The following is a 21,274-nucleotide window of genomic DNA, read 5'->3' as shown; positions in this document are numbered from 1 at the left end:
CAGTAGTCAGCATGGATTCTTCCCGGTTTCCTCCCACAGTCCAAAAACATGCAGCTTAGTTCAATTGGTGACTCCCAATTGCCCCATAGGAGTGAATGAGAGCGTGAATGGTTGTCTGTGTCTGTGATAGTCTGGAGACTGAGAATGAATTGAACACATACACATTATAAGTGAAAAAAGTGAAGAAAGAAGCTGCCAAAATAAAATCAAAAATACATTCACAAATGAATGACTTAATAAATGAATAATATTATAAATAAATGAGGGCATTGATTTTAAAAAATCAACATTTTTATTTATTTTCATATATTTTTTTCTTTGTTTCATTATTATTTTATTACTATTTTTTAGCATTTGTATTTTTTTATTAATAAGGTATATTTCTTTATTTATTATTATTATTATTTGTAAAGTTGACCCATGACACACTTTGTCGCAGAAAAATAGAAATAGAAATTTATACACAAATATAGAAAATTATTTTAAAATGATGATAGTTTTCTTCTTCTTTATCTGCACATTTCACATGTGCATAAATAAAATAAGATATAAAAATAGTAGTCTGTGTACAGCATCAGTTAATTGCCAACCATTAAAATAAAAAAAGTTGCTCAATAGAACTGTATGTGCATCAGTCAACTGTTTTAAAAATATATATATATATATAAATAAAAATAAAATAATGCATGCTCAGAATGTGATTATTTTTCTTCTTCTTTATCTGCAAAACATTTATTCCACTTGTGCATTTAGTATGAAAACTTTATAATACACATGCAATTGTTTAGTCACTTCCTAAGTTATTTTCTTATTTGTTGCAATTAATAAATATGCATGATTCGTCTTCCGCTCACAGTTGCATATCCTGCAGTGTTACCTTGCAGAGAAAACCAAATTAAAACATAAGGTCGTAGAATTAAAGCTGTTAATCTGCCGTTCAATCTGTGAGCCGAACCGTGTGGGCGGGAATCAGTTTGGATCAGACGTGGTCCGTTACAACATCCAAACACTACCAAATGTGGGTTCATCCGCTGCAGGAAATAGTCCCTGAAGTAGTTTATATAACATACACTACTGGTCAAAAGTTTAAGAACACACCAACTTTTCCAGAATTTAATCGAAAATGATGCAGTTTAATGTCTCAGTGTACTCTGAAATGAATGCACATTTGCAACATTTAAAATTCTTTATTGAGCATGATAGTGTTTTGAAAGTAAAAAAAAAGGTTCAAAATCACATTTTATGTTGGACTAAAGGACTAAAAAAAGAGACAAAAAGACCAAAAAAAGACACAAAAAGACATAAAATGACTAAAAAAAGACACAAAATGACTTACAAAGACATGAAAATAATTAAAAAATGGACAAAATAGCCCAAGACTCCATAGAGTTAAGTAGTTAACCCATTTCTTGTTCCCTGAAAAACGGCCTATTTGTATAATTCTGAAATGTACATTATTTTTCAGTTTTTGTTAACCTTACCTTTTTTTATTTACCTCTGGCAGTTCACCACTTACCTTTGTACCCTTTCAAGCTGTTCATTTGACTTGAACTGCTTGAATTTCAATAAAAAACTGGAAAAATTGGGGTGTTCTAAAACTTTTGACCAGTAGTGTATATAACTATATATTTGTGTTTTTTAAGATCTTCAGTAGGACCCAATGAGAATATTTCCCACCTTAAACTTTAAAAACGAACCTCACTAAGTGAAGCTGTTTCTCACTCTGGTGTGTGTGTGTGTGTGTGTGTGTGTGTGTGTGTGTTTCAGTGGGTCGGCAGACTACAGCGCCGGCCTCCGTCAGCGCCGTGGCGGGAACCACCGCGGGCATCGTGGAGCAAGGTAACCCGTTACTCACAGCTAAACAGCTCCACATCCTCTCTCTCTCTCTCTGAACTCTGATTAAATGGAAATCCCTGCAGAGTCACAACATCACACGCTCCCGCTCTCCCTCAGCTTGTTTTAATCTCTCCTCCTAAATCTTTTTTTCCCCTCTCTAATGCTGCCCGAATGTTTGCCAAGGTAAGCAGCCTCATCTCTCATCTGGGAGCGCAGAGAATTACTGTTCACATATCTTTGCCTGTCCGGGGTTCAGGCTGCTCGGTTGTGCAACACGGTCACATGTTGCACAGAGTTAGGGGACACACTGCATGCACATTGGTGTGTGTGTGTGTGTGTGTGTTCTTGTACATCCAACATAGTGAGGACCGGAACGCGTTTTTAAGCAACAGAGTGAGGACCTTTTTACAAAGTGAGGACTTTTTGGCCGATCCTCAGTTCTTCTTTTTTGAGATTTTAGACTTTGTTTTAAGGGTAAAGGTTACAATTAGTTTTATGTTTAAAAAATGATAATTAACTGAAACTGTATTGTGTGGTTACAAAACTAACTAAAACTAACTAAAATTATAGTGAAAATGTCCTTCATTTTCGTCTTTGTCAACTTTTTCATACATAATGAAGATGGATACCCCATTACAAAAAACTAAAACTAATAAAAACTAAACTAAAACTAAAACATAAAAAAAAAAAATATGAAACTAAAACTAGCAAACTCAATCTAAAAACTAATTAAAGCTAACTGAAATTGAAAACAAAAATTCACAACAAAACTAATGAAAAATCCAAAACTATTATAACCTTACAAGGGAATTCACTATTCCAATGAGGGCCCTCACAAAGATAGAAGTACAAGAATGTGTGTGTGTGTGTGTGTGTGTGTGTGTGTGTGTGTGTTTACCTCATTATTCATACACTGTAAAAAAACAACTGTTGTTTTTATGGTTAAAAAAACGGCAGCTGTGGTTGCCAGAACTTTACCGTAATAAATACAGTGCAACTTTTTCTAATATTACGGTAAAGATTTTTTCTTTTAAGATTTTATTTTACAGTAAAAAATAAAACGTTTTTCCATCAAAAGAAACGCTGTTCTGCCATATGATTGACAAGAAAATACTTTATAAATGCTGCATGAATTAAAGAGTTACGATGTTTCATTGTTAGTTTTAGTTTCATTGTTAGCAGCTTTTCACTGTAAAATCTACAGACATTTTTTTACAGTGTATCTTACAAATGTTTTAAAAACCTGTAGCACTTTTCTGAATTAAGAACACATATCTGTATAAAGAGATTATTTATTTTTGGCTGAACTTTAAGTAAAATCTTGAAAAGAGGACATTTATACTGTGATTTTGCGACTTTTACTTTGTTTTTGTTATTTATTTGCATTGAGGCAGAATAAAGTAAACAAGACCAAGGCCAAAGATTAAATAAACTACTGGGTTTTAGTTTTTTCCATTCAAATAATATGATTATAATAATAATTTCTAAGTCAGCCCAAGCATTTTATGTCCTGTAAAGAAGTTTTTCATATTACAAAACATCTACACCGATAGTCCAGTATCAGTCATAATAACTTTATTTATATAGCATCTTTAAAAACAGCAGTTAATTATAACTTACAACTAGTGCTTTGACAGAGAGCAGTTAATTACACAGAGAATGATGCCATAAGGCTAAAAACAGTTCTTACAATAAAAGACAGAGCAGGAACAATCACAAGATGTTCTCAGATACAGAAAATAATCAAGTAAAAAGGAACAGTAAGATAGAACGCTTCACATTAAAGCAAGTCTATAAAAGTGGGTTTTAAGAAGTGATTTAAGGAAGTTACTGACTCTGCTCGCCTGTATGTCCTCATGTTTATTTTTACTCTCGTGTCCGGCTGCACTAAGTGTTGTTTACATTTTTTGCTGCCCGTCATTGAACTCTGTAGTGATTCCAACTAATCCAGCCTACTCTTGAGATTAACAAAGCCATTATCACATACTGTACCTGCATCTCCATTCCACTCCAGCATGCTTTCACTCCTAATCCCGCCCCCTCCCCTCCTCTCTCTGTGGCTGTGTGCGTGCATCTGTGTGTGAGTGTATCTGGATTATATGGAGAATTAGTTTGACTTTTCCCCCCCCTCATGATGCCCTGTGCTTATCTAATGCTTTGGGCAATGGATCAGGGTTAGGAGGTGCCAGTTGGATGGAGATTTTTTAATGTGTGTGTGTTTATTCGTTGGGGTTTTTAATGTCTTTTTGCAGGACGGAGGGGAGGGTTTCCTGTTTTGTTTTTTTTATAAGAGGGAGGGATGAATTCTGTCCAGTGTTTTTCTTCCCTTAAGGGTGGAGAAGGGGAGGAGGACATGTGGGGAGGCGACCGCTGTCACTCTGCTTGTAGTGTGCATGTTCACTTTTGAGAGGGTGAAAAATTTATAGCCAATGCATGCATGCATCAGCGTGCATCTGCAGCCGCCAGCCACAGACCGAGCACATTTAGAGCGCTGTGGTCATCTGAAGGTGTATGATGTGTACTCTTCCATCTGAGGGTGTGTCCTTCTGCCTCTCCGCAGCAGCCAAGAGTCTCCTCAACAAGAAGGCTGATGTCAAGGTAAGCTAGCCCGCCTCTCCTTCTCCTTCCTCCTCGCCGCCTCGTTCGGCTCGCTACACGCTCACACCCATACTTTTATTATTCCATAAATATTTCCATCAGACAGAAACGTCCGAGGTGGTTTGACTTTGTCAAGAGCTGCTGTAGCGTTCACTTTAATTTTTTTTTTTTTTCAAAGAAATAGTTTTGGCCTTAAAGGTGCAGCGTAACTGAATGTGTGTGTCATTTCCTGCCCTGAACATCTCTGTCGTTTCTTAATGTTGCAGCTCAGATATGCTGTAATCTTGAGCTTTAATATTGCCTTTTTGTCATTTGAATTTCAAGTTATAGGACATAAGAAACTTTGTTGTCATTGTAAGTATACAAGGAAATTATGGCAACAATCAGCCCAGCAGCAACAGAAAAAACAAGGGAAAAAACAGAAACAACAAGGTCAAAAATATACAAAAACTATATCAGACATCACACTGTATTTATGTGACATTATTAAGTGTTGTTTCATTTATTTGCTCATATAGTTTATTTGCACATGCATGCTTGTATAAAAAAGACAGTAAACATTTCAGAAAGTATGTAAATTGTACAGGAAAGGTTGCAATTATTTCAAGGATAAAAACAGAGATTGCCGAATTCATCAAAGTTTCAAGAATCAGCAGTGATGCAAAATTGAAAGAAAATTACATTCTGCATAGAAATGTTTGTTTAAAAGTTGGAATGAATTCGAGTAAAGCCATTAAGTTTTATAAATCTCTGCTAGTTAAAATCCTTTTCACCTGTTTTTTGAATAACGATAATGCAGATGTTGACTGCAGTGATGGAAGCAGGTTCTGCTGCTTGTTTTCTCAATCAATATTGATTAAATGTGTTATTATTGAGTAGAAAGAGAAGCTGTATTAAACATAAAATTCGAAAAAAGAAGAACCAGAGTACTCGAGATTATTATCTTGTTCCACAATTAACATTATCCGTTGTAGAAACGTCATATAAACATTAAATACTAGAAAATAATGCTTACAAAGTTGTTTTTTACAGCTTAAAACAATAATAATAATAATGATAATATTTTAAATAAACATTACAGTTTCACAGAACAACAAAAGTTAGGAAAGAAAAGTTAAACTATGCTAATATTAAGTTATTAAGGAATGCAATATAATCCCATTTTTGATGTTATTTACAAATAATTTGAAAAAATTCACTTGCCGAGATGATGCAATATTACACAGAAATGCAGGGTTGATATTAAGATTTTTTTTTATTTATGCACTCATTGCATATCCATTTAGTTTGCATGTAATTTGCAATATAGTATTAGGTTTTAACAATGACCTAGATGAGTTCGTTTTAGGGAATCAATGTGTCTTTTAAAGACTCTGAGAATAAGATATAACTCTATCTTAGTAATGTCCATGTGTTTTTGATTTTGAAGTTTTTGAACACACAAAAGTCAGAGAAAAAACTTCCCAACTCAGGAAAAAGGAGCATCATTAAATACAATCATTATCACATAAATGAGACTAAAAACAAAAAAACAAAACAAACAGAGTTACTGTAATTACAAAACTTTATTAAAATAAGCAGGAATAAATAGATAAAATAGAAAAAAATAATAATAATAATAAATAATTAAAAAAATAAAAATAAACCTTAAGTAAAGCAACTTTACTTGTTAATGTTGATCTTTTTTATCAAAGGGAAACACGTGCAACAACAACATTTAACACTTTTATTTTGAAGGTTTTATCCTCTCATTTCCTGTGGTAACTTCTCTCTGACTGGTGTGTTTGATGATGGGAGCCTCCGTTTGGCACTTGAAGACATTTTTCACCCCAAAATATTTGCAGGAGCCAAAGCGGAGCTCATCAAAGACTCTGACTCTGTTTCATGTGACTGACGCTGTCGCTGCTCCTCTTCTGTCACAAGTGTTTGTCATTTGTTGCACTCTCAGGTTTTAAGTGTCTCTGTTCACTGTTCAATGCACTCTGCACTGTATGTTCGTGTGTGTGTGTGTGTGTGTGTGTGTGTGTGTGTCTGTTGTTACGCATGTGTGCTTGCATGAGTCAGTGTGAAGCCTGCGTGTAAAGCGGTTCAGTGTCGCTGCGTAGGTAATCGGTTAAATTAGTCTCAGAGTGTTACATACAGAGCTGCCGGAGTCCCAAAGGATGATTTTTTTGTTGTTATATTGCGTGCACAAACCAAAACAGCACCCATATTTTGTGCACAACAGTTTGCATTGTGTGTACTCGGTAGATATACTCGTGTGCAGACAATATACTGACTGCACAAATCAGCTATTTTTCAGAAGCATAAAAAGTGCTATTGTGCATGATGATTGTTCAGATAACTTTTAAATAACTTGTATGTGCAACATAATAACTTGTGCACATAAAATATGGGTTAAGATTAAAAGTTTTTGTGCACAAGGTATTTTGTTCATGCAAGATAATATTCTGTATGCAAAATATGAAAGTCTAGTTAAAATATGATAATAACTTAAGTGCAAAGACATGCATATATCATGCAGAAAATAATGGTGTAACGTGCAAGATATGGGTCTTGTTCATGCAAGATAATATCTTATGCACCAAGATATATGAAACAAAATTATATCTTTATGCTCACAGGATTTTTTTCATGCAAAATAGTATTTTATATCAAAATGATATAGATCTTTTTTTCACAAGATAGTGTTTTGTTTGCTCAAAATATAGATCCTGCCCACACCAGATAATATTTTGTGTCAAACCATATGGAATTCTTTAAAGATGATAATACTTCTATGCAAAAGGTTTGGATCTAATTTGCAAAAGATGAACATGAGTACAAGATATCTTATTGGCACAAGATTATTAACTTTTTGTTATAAATAATATAATGTGCACACACAAGATACACAATATTATATCTTGTTCACGCATTAGTAACATGTTACTTTCAGAATTATAGAATTTTCTGTAAATGTGATGATAACTTGTGCGCAAAGATGTGAAAATAACTTGTACAAGATAATAAACTAATGTGCGCAAGATAATATTTTGTGTGCACAAATGTATATTTTATTAGTTTATTAGTTATTAGTTTTATAATTATACATTTTTCTGCACAGCATATAGATCTCATTCACACAAGATAATATTTTGCATCCATAAAATATGGATGTTTAATAACTTGTAGACCCACTTGCACACTCCAATGCACAAGATACTTAATTCATGCACACACCTCATCTGTCTTGTTCATGCAATATCATTTTTCATGCAGAATATGTGGATTTGTTTAAAAAAAAAAAAAAAAAAAAAAGATAAATTGAACACAAAATAAATGGATTGTTGGCACAAGATTATACCAGATATCTTGTAGATATTCTTATAGGAGATATCTTGCACACCAAGCTCTTATTTTATGTCCATAAGATATGGACAAGATAATAACCTGTAGGAAATAGATATGGATCTTGTTGCACCAGATTGTGTCTTTATATGCACAAAATTCTGAACTAAATTGAATAAAAAAACTATCATCTTCGTGCAAGATCATATTTTATGTGCAAAAAATGTGGATCTCATTGGCACAGGATAATGACTTTCTGTGCTGAGAATGTGAATCTTTTCAGCGTGAGACAATAACTTGTGCCCACAATATAAAACAAACTTTTAAGAGACTTTGAGAGCACTGGAGCTTTCTGGAGTTAAAGATTTATGTTTGATAGTGCAGCATCCGCTGGCTGCCTCTCCTCTCCTCTCCTCTCTCTCCGTCTCAGTTGACCTGTTTCTTTATGACACACTCTGTTTTATTAACCTGCATCTCCTCTCCTCTCCTCCTCTTCCTCGTCCTCTCTTCCTCTGCACTCCACTCCTCCTCTCTCTCCTCGGGTGGCCTCATGCTAATCTCAGATTATTTCCCACCAGATGATTAAGCTATCATTACATAATCACAGTTTCTCCTTTGCTGCACTCTGACGTCACACCAATGCACACAACCCTGCAGCTATTTCAGTGTTTCTGCACCCGACCGCTGTCCTGTCCTCCCTCTCTCTCTCTCTCTCGCTCTCTTTCTCTCTCTCTCTCCCTCGCTCTCTCTCTCTTGACTCTCGCTCTCTTTCTCTCTCTCTCTTGACTCTCGCTCTCTTTCTCTCTCTCTCTTGACTCTCGCTCTCTTTCTCTCTCTCTCTCCCTTGCTCTCTCTCTTGACTCTCGCTCTCTTTCTCTCTCTCTCTCTCGACTCTCGCTCTCTTTCTCTCTCTCTCTCTCTCTCTCTCTTCTCTCTCTCTCTCGCTCTCTTTCTCTCTCTCTCTCTCTCGCGCTCTCGCTCGCTCTCGCTCGCTCTCGCTCGCTCTCGCTCGCTCTCGCTCTCTTTCTCTCTCTCTCTTGCTCTCTCTCACCCTCTCTCTCTCTTTGTATTTCACACTCATCTCAGTTTGCAGTAATTTCCAGGGAATATGCTCATTTCTTCTCTCTGAGCAGGTGCAGTAGCTTAAGGCAATCAGAGAGAATTAAGATCAATTGTTATATAATGAATGCGGTCGCCGACTTTACCATCCTGAGAGAGAAGTGACAGTTTAAATCTGAGGGCTGGTGGCTTTATTATCAAAGTCATGACAAGAAATAGACCTTTTTTTCAAGCTTTAACTCCCAAATTAACATCAAACAATGTTATTTAAGTATGTTTACTTCCTCATACTGGGGGACAAAACTGAGTATTTGCACAGTAAAGAGTTGCAGTTTGAGAGACATCTGCATTTTTTTCAACAGAAATGAAATCAAGCAAGCCAGCAAAAACATTATAGGTATAACACATTTCATTCCAGGTTGAAGCATAATGTGTAAGCCATAAACACTGTGAGGATTCTATAAAGATAAACATACACATCTGTCTGTCTGTCTGTCTGTCTGTCTGTCTGTCTATCAGCATACATGTATGGCCACACAATAACCCTCCCCCTACCTGTTAACTATCAGAAATCAACGTTAACAACTGTTGTTGTAAATAACTACTCTTTATTTTTTTTATTTTTTATATGAGACCATTATGACCATTATTATGACCGTTATGAGACCATAAACTCATTATGAGAATATTTACTGAGGTTACAAATCAAGAGAGAAGTAGGTGAATTTTCTCATAGACTTTGATACAATCTGACTTCTTTCTGCAGCCAGTGGAGTCGCCCCCTGCTGGATATTAGAAAGAATACAGGCAGCTTCACTTTCCAGACCTGCAGGCTACATCCACATCTTTTAGATGAAGGTGTGTTTTCACGCTTTGCTGCCCCTTAGTGACATAAAAAATCTGCTGCTTTAATTACAAATAGTGATATCACTCTCAAACCATCACATTTTCTGGCCAGTTAATTACCTTTCACGTTAGAACAGCTGATAGATATATTCAGTCCTTGAGCTTCACATTAAGTGACACTTTTTCTGCAGCCAGATTGACCGAGCGCCGTGTTTTCAGCAGCAGCCGGTGTTGAGGGCAGCAGAAGAAGACCTCAGTCTGTAAATCTGAAAAGATGTTTGGTGAATCAGACTGTGACTCAGAAATATAACGACAGGCTCGCAGCGCTGGGCTCCTCACATGGAGGACGTAATTGATGTGCAAGCAGAGCAAACCACTTTTCCTCAGTTTCCTGCAAAATTAAACATCATTATTCATTCCCACAGCGTCCATTCCCCCTAAAACTGACGGAAATGTATTCTAGTCTTTTGTGCTCCTGTAACACAAAGATTATTTGTTAAGCAGGGATATGAATCACCTCCCTCCTCCCTGCAGAAACTCTCATGTGGGGTTTAAACCCAAAATGCTGCTGATTCTCATGATTTCTTCAGTCTGGGTGGTTCAGGTTGCTGCTGTCAATCACTTTTCAGCCTTAAATCTCGTTCAGCTGGACATATTTTTGATTCTTTTAAGACATTTTTTGGGGGGGAACCTTTCAGCCTCCGGGTGTGAAAACATCTCTCCCTTCAGTGTGTCTGAGACTCTCAGCTCCATCACACTGTGTTCAACAAAGAGAAATGATTCACTGCATTTTCCTTCTTTGTTCTCCTTCCTTTTCACATTTCTACAGACTCAAATTCCTACTAGCTATTTTAATGTCAGCATGCTCACATAGACAATGCTAGCATACTCATAATTAGAAGTTTAACATCTTAGCTGAGTGTCGAACAAATGAAAAGTCTCAATCATATAAACTCTGTCACGAATTTTGAGCACAATCCTTTTTCATTGAACGATTGGGTTCCTACGTCTGACTTCTACTATTGAATGATTGGAGGACAACCTGAATACTAATCAGATAACAATAAAACTACTTTGACTCCATTTCTGCAGACTGTAGAGTAATGCAACAGATTACTCGTCCAACAGCAGAAAGTCAAGCTCGTCTTCTGCCTGTAGCCTTATATTTTGCTTCCAACATCTAAAAGACTGTTTTAGTTTTTACTCTCGTCTGGCAGCCTCTTGCTCGGTCACTCTCTCCTTTTCTCTTCAGTCTCTCCTGATGTGCGTAGAGGCTAAAAAACTAATGATAATAAATCTTTGACTCCTTTGCTGCAGACTGTAGAGTAATGGCGGTCGGCATTAAGCCTGTTTGAGGCTGCTAGACTCTTGTCTGGCAGCCTCTTGCTTGGTCACTCTCTCCCTTTCTCTTTAGTCTCTTCTGATTTCTGTAGAGGCTCCAGTTTAAGCATGACAACCAGCAGTCCTCTGACATAGGATGGAAAACCTCCTCCTCATAGCAAGCAAGGAGGTCTGACATCAGTCACTGCAAAGGATAACATCAGTCAAACAGATAATTCTGCAGGTGGAAATACGCTGAAATTGACATGTACCTGAATATTTGTACGTCAAGCAACCAGAAGATTCCATGTGAAAAAATCATGCTTGGTGTGAAACAGCTCTTATCGTGAAAAAACTTGTGGCCTGTAAATGACTTTGAGATGACAGACTGGCCAGCTAGCTACATGAACTTGAATGAGTCAAACTGGTCTCCCCTCAAAAACGTCAATATAAGGCAGAAAAACACAACTTAAGTTTGTTACGTTACTTCCGTGACTCACGTTACGTAACTTCCAGTAGTCACCCTCGTAACTACTTCACTTCCAGCATTTACATAATTTATTTCCTGTTTAAACTGTCTTTTTTAACGCCTAACCAGGACCTTTTTTGCCCTAAACCTCCATCTACTCTATTCTACTCAGTTGATCTGCCCTGTACAACGACATGTCCCTCCTCTGTCACTCTCCCTGAGGTTTCTTCTTCTTTTTCCCTTGTTAAAAGGTTTTTTTTTAGGAGTTTTACCCTGACCGATGTGAGGGTCTAAGGCTGGGATGGGCAACTTAAATGCTGGAGGGGGCCACAATTTTTCATCGACACTACCACAGGGCCACATATAGGACCGTGCACTTAACCAAATATGATGAAACTGCAATTTTAAATATGTTTACAGTGCAGTAACTTAACATATTTCATGCTCAAATGTATGTATAACAGTATAAATAGGAATACAAAAGGTTTGAAGCAAATAAAAAATAACCACTTACTGTGATTTCTTTTTTTCTCAGTGCAAGAACAGCAGACCAACATTAATTGCAAGAAGTAATTTTGTGCATTTTTACACTGAACTTTTAAGATTTCATGCTCAAATGCATGTAGTTGTACTGAGGGCCACTTCAAGTGAAGGTGCAGGCCGTATGTGGCCCCCGGGCCTCCAGTTGCTCATCCCTGGTCTAAGGACAGAGGGTGTCATAGCTTGTATAGTCTGTAAAGCCCTTTGAGGCAAATCTGTGATTTTGGGCTATATAAATAAAATTGACTTGACTTAATTGACGAAACCTAGGCCAGTGGTTTTGTAGCCTAAATTCACAGAAACTGCACCTTTTTTACCACCACGAACTATAAGTGTATGTAGAATATGTGTATGGGTGGTGCTGACAAATGGTCGATTCTGTCGTTTAGGTTAGAGATCTTGTTGGAATTAGCTGCAGCAGTGAGACTTTGGCTACAGTTAGCAGAAGGCTAAACTATTAGAAACATTTTCTATCGATATTGTAGCCTTTTATTGCCTTTATTATCAGACTCTTTCTCTCTAAGTCTTTTTTGGGGTTGCTTTGCAGTGAAGCCTGAAAAGTAACTTTTTCTGCAAGATCTTTATCCATTGAAACAGACTTCCAGCATCCTAAAGGACATGCATGACATTGTGCATTTGTGGAACAGCCAATAGGAAACCTTCTCTCTACAATGATTGGCTAAAGTCTCCCATTATAAAGTCTGAAAACAGAGCCAAGAGGAGGTGCAGGAGTCTAGTTTTCTCTCAGACCACTTAAATTTTAATATGTTGAAAGGTTAATATGGGTTTTTCTGCCAAAAATAAAACTGCCTACTCCACCTTTAAGTTAATGAATACCACTTTGATTGATAGACAGTTGAAGACTTTCCAGCTGAAATTGGCTGAAATCCACCACAGTGAAGTTATCACATGCAGGTCTGCAGCCTGTTCGAATGACTTTTATCACTTTTCGTGGCATAAAAATGCAAAATAAGGACAGGACAGAAGCAGTCTGCACAGATGAAGGGTTTTGAATGTGACTTAGCAGCTGAATGCTGTTGACGCCTCTGGCTGCTGCGCCGGCAGCATCAACACACAGCAAATACCTTCAAAGGGTAAAAGTCCAATGCTCTAAAATATGCCAGCTGATTTCTGCCCTTTGATTTTCTCAGTGACACTAATGGGCGACTTAATGCCACAGAGCAGGCCACCTACAGAAACCTCATACAGCAGGAGCGTCTCTAATTATGTTCTCATTAGACGGAGCTGGTCTGACTCACCGGGTGGAGACTGTTGGGACGAGCTGCGATGTGAGCCCAGTGATTAGTTTAAAATAACATAAACAAGCTGCAGTGTTGTTTCCCGTCGACCTGAGGAGATTTAATCAGCTCAGAGGATGCTCGATTATGGCAAAATCATAGCCACAATTGTTTCTGTCAATAGGGAAATCTGGATTTTTTTTAAAGCAACTTTTGAAAACTTTGTGCTTTTGTTTAACTTAAGCCTTGTCTTTGTAACTCTGGATTTTCTTTAACTTCAAATATTATTCGGTTAAAAAATGTATTGCATTTTGGGATTGAAATTTGGGAATTTTTGTTAACTTTTTCAACATTAGTCCATGGGGAAAAAGTTGAATTATTACATCTAGAGACTGTGTAGATGTGCACGAGGCAATTTGACCTAGAGGAAGTGACGCGCGTAGAAATGAAAACACGTGAGACACAGGTAATCTGTCCAAGACGCATTAAAAAAAACAGGGTCCATATTACTTTGGTATTTATGGGGTCAGGGTAACTAATGTAGTCAACCCGAGAGTCAAACCGGGAGTCAAACTGGGAGTCAAACCGGGAGTCAAACCGAGTCAAACAGAGAGTCAAAATGGGGGTCATTTTACATAATTTTTGAACGGTTGGGGTATGGTTGGATGAGTAATATTTAATGTTTTTGTTGTTCAATGAAGGACCTGACGTTCAATCAAATAATTAAGTTCTATGTATAAATAAATCTTTTTTTTTCTGTATTATTTTGCAGCATGTCAGCGTATGGCAAAACTAAAAGTTTATATTTATCTTTGGCTGTGATACAGTCTGTTTTAATTTCCCCTCATTTCCAGTTAATTCCCATAAATTCCCATGGAAAGTTTCCTATTTCCAAATTTCCCCAGCTCAACTTCCAATGTAAGTTTCTGGAAATTACCTGGAAATTTTCCACCACTTTGCAACCCAACTTATGTTACGTAACAAGCAATCTTCTATAACTCCTAACCAGGATGTTTTTCTGCCCTAACCATTGAGAAATATTTATAGTGTAATTGTAAGAAAACTTTAGCATTTTAACTAAACATATCCACTTTGTTCTAGCCACCAGCCATTTAACAAGTTGATAACAACCTTCTCAACCTGCCAGCAGGTGGCCCCTACTCGAAGTCGAACTGAACATGAGGTGTAAAAAATATGATTCCAAAATCTTAGAAGAAAAACCTGCAAAACTTCAGCGAATAGATTTTTCTTCCCACACCTGCTGTTTTATATAACCAGGATAAATGTTTGTGGACAGATTTTTGTGGCGAGTCGTGCTGTCAGCTTTCCTTTTAGCATGTTCCTGCTGATCTGCTGTGTTTAAAAACAGATGAGCTCTTTGAATAGTTAAATCGTTTTCATACCTGAGTGTGAATGGTTACTGGCACGACCTTCTGCCGCTCTCAGATCAGATTAAAAAACACTAAAAAACACTAAAAACATGCAGCAAACTGGTGGAATATCTACATATCTGCAAATGTTTTCTGAAGACATCTTTTCTCTCCCACACTTCCCATCTTCTCTCTATAATGGTCAGTTTTCTGTCTCCTTTTGTCCTGTTGAATAACGAGCAGAGAAATAAACAGTTAATTGGTGTTTTAAGCATGAAGTTGCTCCGTCGTGCCTGTCTGTGCATGCTGGAGGAAAGAAGGAGCTATCGGTGTTGTTATAAAACACAGTGTGTGTGTGTGTGTGTGTGTGTGTGTATATATATATTCAGCATGTTGTCATGTCTTTTGTGAATGGCCTGTTTCATAAGTGTGTGTCTCTTTTTTCTGTGAAACTGAAGCGAGGCAGCTGAGCGTCGTTCACCCGGGGAGGGGACGCATTAGAGATGCTAATGTCTGCTGGAAGAGCTCGTGTTAGTTTAACAAAATGGATGTTTCTTTATATCTGACAGATGTTGCAGAGGTGCACAGCTGTCATTGGTTTAATTTGCCATCTGCCGTAGAGCATCCAGAGCCGGGGCCGAGCCAATGGGAGTGAAACAGCCCCGGCTCGCGGCTCAGATTTGGATTTTTACTGCAGATAGAAATGATGAATAGTAGAAAACCTTTTTATCTAATTAACGCTGCAGTGGGAGGTGCAGGGGAACCTTTTTTTTTGGACCTGTCTGCTTTCTGACTCTCTGGAGGCCGAGTGCACTCCACTCCTTCACTATTTCTGTCTCTGGAGCACTCTTCTGCCTCTCTCTGCTATTTTTACCTGTATTACACTTGTTTTTCTTGCTTTTCACCCACTTTACAACCAGCAGATGGCACCTCTCACCATTGTTTCTGAGCACTAATGTAGCACTTTGTGTTTCCCTGCACAGCCGCAGACAAACAGCACGAGAAACAGCATAGTCACCAGTCCCAAAGGCAACACCCCCTCTGCTGCACTGGTACGCAGCTCTGTGTCTGTCCGTCCCTCCGTCTGTCCGTCTGTCTGTCCGTTCTTTAAACCTACACGATGCAGAGTGTGTAGGTGTGTGTGAGAGACAGAGGGAGAGAGCTGTGTGTGTTTTGGACTCTAGATCAGAGTGGTATTGATTTAAAGTTTGCAGCTTTTCAGTGAGAAGTTTGACAGTTTGGAAAATGCACTTTTTTCCCCCTGAGAGTTAAATGAAAAGATTCAAACCTCTCTCATGCTTGCATGTTAAGCTGAGGTGTGTGTACTCAGGTCAGAAAATTGAAAAAAGACTTGCAACTTGACTCGGACTAAACTCCAAAGACTCACCTGAACTTGGGCCTTTTGACTTTTGGTGAAGCTCAAAGATTTAAAAGCTTCAAATCATTTCCTGAATCAAGTAGCATTTACATGATTCATTTCCAGCCAATCCTACTGATTCAGATGTTTTCAGATGATAAAATGGGCATTATCAGCAATGTAACTACTCACTATTACTATTACTACTCAACATTTACTCAACTTAAGTATAATTTTGAGGTACTTGTACTTTACTTGAGTATTTCTATTTGGTGTAACTTTATACTTCTACTTCACTCCATTTAGAGGCAAATATTGTACTTTTTACTCCACTACATTTAGCTGACAGCTTTAGTTACTTTTCAGGTCGAGATTTAACATAAAAACATAATACATTGAAAATTGTTATTAATTAATCCACATAAAGGTATATTAGGTGATTACAATCAGCCCTACATTGACAACAGTAAACTAAAGCTTACAATAATGCATCAAAAATAATACTGACGTAATATATTTGGACAGTCTGAGTGGGTCCATTCTGCATAGCGAATACTTTTGATACTTTAAGTACATTTTGATGCTGATACTTTTGTACTTTTACTTCAGTTTTGAATGCAGGACTTTTACTTGTAGTGGAGTAATTTCACAGTGTGGTATTCGTACTTTTACTGAAGTACTTTTTCCACCACTGCATCTCCTAGGTATGGGCCATTAGGGGCCGGTTCCACCTGCTTGCAGGTGCAGCAGGTTGTTATCAACCCACTGAACGGGCAGCTTTATTACCGTGTGTGGTTTAGCCAGGCGGCCAAGGCAGAAGTGATGTTATTGAGTGTGAAAGTGAAGAGGGGAAACATGAACTGTCGCTGTAACTACGAGAGGTGAGGTGGATGGGTCAAAAAACCCAGGTGTCCCATGTTAAAAGAAAAGTCAATAAAGTTATTTTAAATAACATCAGTTAATGTCTGTGCATTAGTTTTAACGTGACACCTGTTACTATGTCACTTCCAGGTCTTCCATCTTTATTAAACCTTGACTTCATGCATTAACATGCATTTATTTTACTTTTTAAACTGTCTTTTCTTACGCCCACCCAGATCGGGTTTTGCCCTAACCTTGCAAGGAAACTGTGGCCTTTTAACTCAACGTTATCACTTTGTTTTCAGCGAGCAGCCATTGAACGGGCTGATTACACGTGTTAATAACAACCTACTGGCCTACCAGCAGGTGGAGCAGGCCCTACACGCTCAAACTTATAGGACGATGAGTGCTGATAAATGCCCATTTAATCGTCTGATAACCTGAGAAACAGATGGTCGCAAAATTGACTTGAGACTTGACAAGTCAAAGAAGACTTGGACTTTAACTCCAATGACTCATCACTTCCCTTTAACTTGAGATTTTTGACTTAAACATACTTGACAACTTCCCCCCTCAAGTCCAAAGACCCAGTCAGGCTGCAGGAGAGAAGAACTAACGTCTGATTTTAAAGCAGCTACAAGAAACTTTGATGTTGTGTTGAGTTTTCTGTTGGTTTATCTTAGAGTAAAGACTGGAACCAGGGAAACCTGATAACACCTTCAGAGCTCACTTGTTTATTATCACCCTGCATCTTGTTTGTTTGTAGATGCAGGGTGGTAGTTAATCAGTTTGACTCGGAGGCTCACTGATTCCAGTCTGTGCTGAGATAAAGTTAAAGTCTTCTGGCCAGTCAAACATGAGAGTGGATCTTCTCATCTCACTCTCAGTAAAAAGGTTAAAATATGTTGAACCAAAATGTTGAACTTTTCCTCTCAGATGTTGTCTATATGGCAAAGAAAGAGAAAAAGCATTAGTTAACATATATTTTTCACAGTGTAGTGTTTGTTTGCTGTTTGTGTGTTTTATTTTGCATGCTTACGATTTCTCTAACAGATTTTACAGGTTTTATATTCACAAGAAGGTGAAATTATTCTACATGATTTGTGTTTATCTATATTTTTGTTATCGTCAACAAATATCATGAAAATACCAAAACCAACCATTAAAGTCTGATTTCTTTCTTTCTTTCTTTCTTTCTTTTTTTTTAAACTTAGGATATTGTCTATTGTCTTTTATAGTTTTCATTTATTTATTTAAGTTTTATTTATTTATTTTTTAAACTTAATAGAATATTTCCACTGTCTTTTATAATTTTTATTTATTTATTTCGTTTTTATTTATTTATTAATTTATTTTTAAACTTAATAGAATATTTCCATTGTCTTTAATAGTTTTTATTTTTTTATTCAATTTTTATTTATTTATTTATTCTTAAACTTATGAGAATACTTCCATTGTCTTTTATAGTTTTTATTTATTTTATTATTTGGTTCAAAATGGAATATGCTGTTTAGATGACTTGTACCACATTAATTATATTACCATATTTTTAATAATAGTGTGCATGTAAACAGAGGCACTTTGACTCACTGTGCTTTAATTTTAATAAGTTTAATGCATTTTAATAAAAGAAAAAATGCTTGCAGACTTGGAGCCACAATGCAAAAAAAAATCAGCAAATTCTAATTTACCCTGAAGAAAAATTTCATGTCTAAAACATTTTAAATTTATGGAAATATTTTTTGTGTATGACCATTTTTTCCCTTTTTCTTTTAAAAGTTTTTGGACAAAATCTGACCTCCGTAGCACAGAAAAGGCAGAAAAATCAGACTGATATACACAATACTTGTTAGTGGATACTTTAACTGTTGGTTTTGGTCTTTTTGTGCGGTTTTTGACAATAGAAAATGTAGAATATGGTTAAAATGTAGTATTACACATGCAGTTCTTATTGAATTGATTTCTCTGTGAGTGATGTGAGAGAGACTTTATAATAACTTGTTGCATTGGTGCAGATGAATCATAAACATTGATGGTTTCATGTGGAAACTCTTCCAAACATCCTCCATCATTAACTCTCTCTGATCTTTAATCTCTCACATCCTGCTCTATTAATCTTCCTCTTATGTCTCTCAAACTCTCATCGTAAAAAAACAAAAACATTCTCTTCATCTCCATCCACTCCCCCTCCCATGTTCTCTCCTTCTCTCTCTCCATTCTTCCTCCAGGAGCCTCAGACTACTGTAATCCATAATCCAATAGATGGGACTAAGGTACATCCTCCCTCTCTCCCTCCATCCCTTAATTTCTCGTGTTTATTTTTTCATTTCTCACCCTCGTCTTCACTGCGTTTCTCTTCTATCTGTGTGGGTAAAGCTGATATAAAAACCCAGCAGGATTTGTGTTGATTATTGTGCGTCTTCTTGTGTCTTTGTGCATGAGAGAGCTGCAGAGAGTTGTCTTCTGCTGCCCCTGTGTGTTCAGATTGAACGGAGCTCGGTGGTTTTCTCGCTGCTGTGTGTGTCGGCAGATTAAACCCTCATCACCCCGCTGTTCGGAGTGTGTGTAGCCGTGGTTACTGTGCTGTACAGTGGTGTGTGTCAGTCAGCAGCCAGGCAGCAGTGTGCCGCTGAGTCACAGAGTACAGCTGTGTCTGTGCTGTGTTTTTGGGCAAAATCGTGGTGTTAAGATTGAGTCATGTTCTAGGTTTGATGCAGAAATGTGTGTCTGTGTGTGTGTGTGTGTGCATGTGTGTGTGTCAGCGCTTGTGGGTGTACTCATGTTGTAATTTTGTTAATAATTAAAGTTTTTCTTTGTGCACTTTGCAGGAATCATCTGACAGCAGCAACACCACTATCGAGGATGAAGATGTGAAAGGTGGGTTGTTGTTCTTTTCTCTTCTTAAAACAAAATCAAACATGATGCACGAACAAACACCGGTCAACACCCAGAAACATCCTGCAATGATTGAAAAGCCAATTTACAGAAGATATATGTGTTCTTGATGATTCTGCTGCCACCGTGTGGACAGAGAACGTTCACATCTGGTACATTCTGTCCCCAAACTTTGTGTCAGTCAATAAAACAAACAAATAATACTCCCTTCATACATTGTTTTATTTAAACAGTTTAGAACATTCTTTTTTAAAATTCTTTCTTTCTTTTTTATTTTATTTTATTTTTTTGTTTATTCTTATTAGTTTTATTACATTTCTGTTAACCTTAAAATATTTTTTTTTAACTTCAAAAAATTTAATAATATAATATAATATAATATAATATAATATAATATATTATAATAATGTGTAAATAATAAGTAATAGTGTAAAATAATCATGATCTCAATATTGACCAAACATATTCATGATTGTTTCTTTATGCCACTTTTATATATTTTGTATTTTGTCTATTTATTTTTTTTATTCAATTATAATAATTTTAGACTTTATAATATTTGTGTGTGTGTGTGTGTGTGTGTGTGTTATGTTTATTCATTTTATTTATATACTTTTAGAATAAAAAAATGTATTTACCTCAATATTTAGGGATCTGACAGATGTTTTAAAAACCTGGACAACTTTGAAATAAGAACATATATCTGTATAAAGAGATTTTATTTATTTTTGAGCTGAACATTAAGTCAAATCTTGAGTGGAGGACTTTCATACTGAGATGTTGTCACTTTTACGGTGTTTTTATTATTAGGTTGCATTGACGGAGAATATAGGAGTGTGAGGTTAAAGGTCGAGGCCAAAGATAAAATAAACAGTCTGGGTTTTGGTTTCGTTCTATTCTATTTTTTAATTCTATTCAAATAATAATAATATGAATATGAATATATTTTTGTAATATATATATATTTTACATTTATATTTATATATATTCTTTAGTTTAGGTTTTACATGTATAATTTAATTTATATTTAATAATAATTAAAAATAAATATGTATATATTATTAATTTGTGTAAAAAATATTTTTTGTTTCAATAAATGCATGATGTTTATTTGTTATGTTTTAAATAATAATTGTTATCTCAATATTTACCACATTATTTATGATTATGATTTTTGCTATTTTCCAAATACCACAAACAAAAATCCAGTCACATCCACTTGAATATTCAGACAAGAATATTTTTAAAAAGCTGGACAACTTTTGTGAATTAAGACCATTGAACTGAACTTTAAGTAACATCTTGAATGGAGGACTTTTGTCCTGGGACGTTGCTACTTTAACTTTTAGTTATTTAGTTGCATTGAGGGAAAAGGCAGAATAAAGGAAACAAGAGTGAGGTTAAAGAAAGATAAAATAAACTAAAATAACCCAGACAGTCTGGGTTTTAGTTTTATTCTATTCTATCTTTTATTCTATTCAAGTAATATAATAATAATAAAATAATAATTATTATATTTTTATTATATTTTATTAGAATTTTTTTATTAAAGTTT

The 21,274-nt window shown here is 36.2% G+C and overlaps 1 protein-coding gene across 1 annotated transcript in view; it reads left to right on the top strand.

The window, feature by feature from the left end:
- LOC131992012 (calcium/calmodulin-dependent protein kinase type II subunit beta) overlaps window positions 1-21,274 on the top strand; it is a 61,154-nt gene that overhangs the window by 36,742 nt on the left and 3,138 nt on the right. The window contains exons 13-17 of the mRNA XM_059357349.1: window positions 1,768-1,839; window positions 4,400-4,434; window positions 15,590-15,658; window positions 19,053-19,097; window positions 19,653-19,701. Of these exons, the coding sequence (XP_059213332.1) occupies window positions 1,768-1,839; window positions 4,400-4,434; window positions 15,590-15,658; window positions 19,053-19,097; window positions 19,653-19,701 (270 nt within the window). The remainder of the gene's footprint in view (window positions 1-1,767; window positions 1,840-4,399; window positions 4,435-15,589; window positions 15,659-19,052; window positions 19,098-19,652; window positions 19,702-21,274) is intronic.

The sequence above is a fragment of the Centropristis striata genome, chromosome 19, assembly GCF_030273125.1.
Source record: "Centropristis striata isolate RG_2023a ecotype Rhode Island chromosome 19, C.striata_1.0, whole genome shotgun sequence".
Lineage (NCBI taxonomy): Eukaryota > Metazoa > Chordata > Actinopteri > Perciformes > Serranidae > Centropristis > Centropristis striata.
This window is presented reverse-complemented; position numbering and strand designations above follow the sequence as displayed.